The sequence below is a fragment of the Colobus angolensis genome, unplaced genomic scaffold (genome assembly GCF_000951035.1).
Source record: "Colobus angolensis palliatus isolate OR3802 unplaced genomic scaffold, Cang.pa_1.0 Scaffold144, whole genome shotgun sequence".
Classification (NCBI taxonomy): Eukaryota; Metazoa; Chordata; class Mammalia; order Primates; family Cercopithecidae; genus Colobus; species Colobus angolensis.
This window is the reverse complement of record NW_012114533.1, coordinates 730,540-735,797: the sequence shown is the minus strand read 5'-3', so window position 1 is coordinate 735,797 and position 5,258 is coordinate 730,540. Positions and strand designations below refer to the sequence as shown.

General features: G+C 47.4%; 1 protein-coding gene across 1 annotated transcript in view; it reads left to right on the top strand.

The window, feature by feature from the left end:
- GBF1 (golgi brefeldin A resistant guanine nucleotide exchange factor 1) overlaps positions 1–5,258 on the top strand; it is a 43,874-nt gene that overhangs the window by 11,881 nt on the left and 26,735 nt on the right. Inside the window, exons 6-11 of the mRNA XM_011935579.1 lie at positions 1,282–1,429; positions 1,749–1,972; positions 2,514–2,679; positions 3,400–3,611; positions 4,244–4,342; positions 4,943–5,137. Coding sequence (XP_011790969.1) covers positions 1,282–1,429; positions 1,749–1,972; positions 2,514–2,679; positions 3,400–3,611; positions 4,244–4,342; positions 4,943–5,137 — 1,044 coding nt within the window. The remainder of the gene's footprint in view (positions 1–1,281; positions 1,430–1,748; positions 1,973–2,513; positions 2,680–3,399; positions 3,612–4,243; positions 4,343–4,942; positions 5,138–5,258) is intronic.

Here is a 5,258-nt window from a genome sequence, read left to right as displayed (position 1 = left end):
CAACAACAACAACAACAAAATGGGCCTAAACAAAGTAACTTTGAACTTAGAATGGAGGAAATACATAAAAACACAGATCCTAGGGAGTAGTCAACAGGTGACAGAGATTGTCCCTTGCCACTAAAAGGAAGCTATAGGAAGAACAGAAATATAGCAAGAGGGTAGTGGAACAGAACAAGGAGTCAACGAGTCAGTGGCCTTACCATCTGACAACATAAAACTGCATCTGGAAAGACCAATAGTGAGAGGGACAGGTGGTCTCATTGATATAACAAATTGGGAGCAGCAGAGAGCACAGCAGCAGCATTACATGACCTTCTATCCTGAACTCCACAAATAAACTGGGAGGCCATTCCTTCCTTAACTCCAAGGAATGAGCTTTTGACCAGTCTGATACAGAAATTCCAGAGAGTAAGAGGTATGTTCGCTGGGTGCGGTGGCTCACACCTGTAATCCCAGCACTTTGGGAGGCTGGGGCAAGCAGATCACCTAAGGTCAGGAGTTAGAGACCAGCCTGGCCAACATGGTGAAACCCTGACTCTACTGAAAATACAAAAATTATCCAGGCGTGGTGGTCCACACCTGTAATCCCATTTACTTGGGAGGCTGAGGCAGGAGAATCACTTGAACCCAGGAGGCAGAGGTTGCAGTGAGCTGAGATTGTGCCACTGCACTCCAGCCTGGGTGACAAAGTTAGACTCCGTCTCAAAAATATATATATATATATATATATGTTTATGGTTTAGGCCCAGTTCATAAGCAATAAGAAAGCTAGGACAGGAAGGAATAGGCTCTCATAGTTGGATAAAACTACGAGTAGGAGGCTGCTTTACAAGCTAGTTGAGGAGGAAAGCCAGGAGACCATGCACCTGTAGATCTGAGTGTCGGGGCAAAGGAGACCCTGCCCTTACACTTTCTGCAAGAGGGTCATGCATCATCCATAGGATTCAGGATTTCCTGCTTAATGTAATACTCAGGACCCAGAGAAGCAGAGTGATAAGTGTGAGGGCTGACCCTACCAATGACCAGCCCAGAAACAGAAGGTCACCTTTTACATGGAGGCTGCCATGCCAACCTATGAAGTGGTAAATGTAGAAGCCAAGTTAGAAGAGTGGGAATGTGAAATGATGGTCTAGAGTCTTACTTTAGCACAGATATTTCTGTATCCAGAAAACAAGATATAGCTTGTTTTCTAGAGATCAGTAGAACTAAATGAAGGGAGATTAATAGGGATAGTGTCTTAGTTTGAATACCAGTGCTAATGGGGTATGATATTCCCAGCTGAAAATGAGAGCAGGAGGCATGAGTGATTCATCCAAGTGGAAGAAACAGAAGAGATCCCCTCGGCCCCCGCGCCATATAACCAAAGTCACACCAGGTTCAGAGCTGCCCACTCCCAATGGAACCACCTTATCATCTAACCTCACTGGTGAGTGCCCTGGACTGCTTCCTCTTATTAGAGAGAAGAAGAGCTCCTTTCTCTCTTAGGGATTTTGAAATTGAAGACTAAGCAACTGAGGGGCTTTGCTTTTGGTGCTGAGAACAAAAAGGGAAACTCCAGATCAAATCAGACTGTGACCATTCAGCAACTCTGCAGCGACTTAAGGTTGTTCTCTGACAACTTTAGAGACCAATATATGCAAAGATAAGCATGTAATATGGGAAACAGAGACCCTAGTACCATGGAGGGTTTGTTTTGCCCACAGCCTCTTTCTTCTCCTACAAGTATCACGGACTTTTCTTGGCAGGCGGCATGCCCTTCATTGATGTGCCCACTCCCATCTCCTCTGCAAGTTCAGAAGCTGCCTCAGCAGTGGTCAGTCCCTCTACAGACAGTGGCCTGGAATTCTCCTCCCAAACCACTTCCAAGGAAGACCTTACTGATCTAGAGCAACCTGGCTCTCCAGGGTACAGCATAGCTACAGAGCCTGGGAGCAGTGAGCTAGGTGTTCCCGAGCAATCTGACCTCCAGGTATGACTTTGATTTTTAAATGTCCCTCTTCAGTATTCCACTGTGGGAACTGGCTTGGTCCTTTGGATCCTTTATGCAGGACTTGGCTCAAAAGAAGCTTGGGGTAGCTTCAAAAGAAGCTCTGATCTTTCCTGCTTCTCAGAATTGGTTGTGCTGCCTAGAAAACCCACAGCATGACTCACTGTGAGAGGTAGCTCATGAGATTTATCAAGTTATACATACAGGTAGTACTTGACAAAAGGGAAGGAGCTGGCCATAGCTTTTTCTGGAAGGTAATGATCGAAATTCTAAGCCTGTGAGAGCCTCTGTGTCTCTAAGGTTCTAGTTACTATAGGTCAATGAAGCCTCAGGAGATGTTTTTCTGAGTCCTTCATCATATTCCTGCCTGAGCCATCTTGCAGTGATTCATAAACCACTGAGCTGGCCCTACATCTGTAGCCCATTAGAGACAGCTTGGAAGACAGGTACTTCAGGGGAGTAAGTTCCAAGTTGCCCTTGCCTCATCCCTCTTCCCATATCTCCCTGCTACTGGTCATAGCAGGAAGGGACCCATGTGGAAAAGTCCCAGTCAGCATCTGTGGAGTCCATCCCTGAAGTGTTAGAGGAGTGCACATCCCCTGCTGACCACTCTGACTCTGCCTCTGTCCATGACATGGATTACGTCAATCCCCGGGGCGTGCGCTTTACACAGTCCTCCCAGAAAGAAGGTGGGTACTCTGGCAGGCTCTGCCAATTCACCTCCCCACTAAGCTGCCTGAGCCTAGACCATCTTAGACCAAGATATTCGACTACTGCCTGTTGCTGCAAGTTCTAGGCTGTTTTCTAGTCAGGAAATGGAGTCAAGCCATAAGACTGTTGGCATGGATGGAGCCCTTCCCTAACTTATACTATAGGAAGGAAGTTTGAGGGGCGATAGAAAGCAAGAAGGAAGAATAAAAAGTTTAGGACTTTTAACAGAAAGGTAGGATCATCAATTCTGATTTGCTCCAGAAGTAGACTAGTTCCCTCACCTCCCCAGGGGGAAAAAAAATCCTTTTCCTTTTTTTTTCCCCCCCTGTTGCCCAGGCTGGAGTGCTGCAGTGGCACAATCACAGCTCACTGTAGCCTCAACTTCCTGGGTTCAAGCAATCCTCCTACCTCAGCCTCCCAAGTATTTGAGACTACAGGCATGTACCACTGCACTTGGCTCCTTTTAAAAAATCTTTTGTAGAGATGGGGTCTCTCTACTCAAACTCCTGGCCTCAAACAATCCTCCCATCTTAGCCTACCAAAACACTAGGATTATAGGCATGAGCCATCATGCCCAGCCCTTTTCCTCAAAGAGAATCACTTACCTTAAATTGCCTTGTGTAATGCAGAGCAGGCTAGGCAAAGCCAGTGGACTAGTTGTTTTATAGCAGTCTCACTCTCCTCCTGGCCTTCCCCAGGCACAGCTTTGGTCCCCTATGGTCTTCCCTGCATGCGCGAGCTCTTCCGATTCCTCATCTCCCTCACCAATCCACACGACCGCCATAACTCAGAGGTTATGATTCACATGGGACTGCATTTGCTGACAGTGGCCCTTGAGTCAGCCCCTGTAGCCCAGTGCCAGACCCTCTTGGGCCTCATCAAGGATGAGATGTGCCGTCATTTATTCCAGGTAAGACAAGATTGCTAGAGGGTCTCAGAGCCTCTTTCAAGGGCCAGGGGAACACAGAGAGATCTGGCTGATTACGCAAAGAGTAGAGGACCTAGGAAAGCATCTCCCTCCCAGTTGGCCTGTAGTTTTAGTAAGAGGGTTTCAGTAGTTCCTCAGGGACTCTGGCAGCCAGAGAGAAATATAGGAATGGCTAGATGTAGAGTTCCCTGGAAGCACTGGACCTCAGTGACACCTACACTCAGTTTGCCTCTCCTGCCTCCCTTGGTTGAGCCATAGTCAGCTTCAGAAACCTCACAGCCAGGCTGGGCACAGTGGCTCACATTTGTAATCCCAGCACTTTGGAAGCAAAGGCAGGCAGATCACGAGGTCAGGAGATCGAGACCAGCCCGACCAAAGTGGTAAAACCCAGTCTCTACTAAAAATACCAAATTAGCTGGGCGTGGTGACGTGTGCCTGTAATCCCAGCTACTCGGGAGACTGAGGAAGGAGAATATCTTGAACCCAGGAGGCAGAGGTTGCAGTGAGCTGAGATCACGCCACCACACTCCAGCGTGGGCGACAGTGAAACTCCGCCTAAAAAACAAAACAAAATAAAAAAAACAACTCATGGCCTACCCTACTCTGATCTCCAGCTACTCAGCATAGAGCGACTGAACCTTTATGCTGCTTCCCTGCGGGTATGCTTCCTACTGTTTGAGAGCATGCGGGAGCACCTCAAGTTCCAAATGGAGGTGAGTTTCTTGACGTGGGAAGAAAAGGGGAAAAAAAAATAGGGAAATATATGGCATCTTCAGTGGGACCAGCTCTATCATGCTACAGAGGTAGGATTTAGGGACTTCCTATATGAGAGTGCTTTTAGCCTCTGGAGTTAGGTTCAATCAGCTGGCCTCTTTTGCGGAAAAGTTAAAAGGAGACTAAAGGAAACTGGCTGACCCCAAATATGAGAACTGCCAGGTAACCTCACCATGAGTGGGAACAGCTCTTCTGCCCAGCAGTTACTCTGCAACACAGGCAGGTAAGTCAAGCCAGCATTGTCACTAAATTGCTAAAAGGAACTCTAAATAGGACCAGGTCATGTTCACATAGAGAGCACAAAGAGCAAGAGGCAACTTTTCTGGAACCAGGTATGTGGTAGAGAGCCAGGCCTTATCCCCCAACATGGAGGCCAAAGAAGAGATATATTTAGGGGATAGAATACCTTTGGGTGTCTCTTAATACATGCCTCTCGGCCAGGCTTCTGCATCCTGTTTAATGTTTTTCCTGTCTAATTTTTTCTCTTCCTATCTTGAATCCTTTCCCTACCCAAATGGCAATTACTGGATTATTGCCAGATGTACATCAAAAAGCTTATGGAGATCATCACTGTGGAGAACCCCAAGATGCCTTATGAGATGAAGGAGATGGCACTGGAGGCCATTGTGCAGCTCTGGCACATCCCCAGCTTTGTCACAGAGCTCTACATCAACTATGATTGTGACTACTACTGTTCCAACCTCTTTGAGGACCTCACAAAGCTGCTGTCCAAGGTGCTGAACACTATTAACTGGCCTCTAGAAAAAAGGCATTATAGGCCGGGCGTGGTGGCTCAAGCCTGTAATCCCAGCACTTTGGGAGGCCGAGACGGGCGGATCACGAGGTCAGGAGATC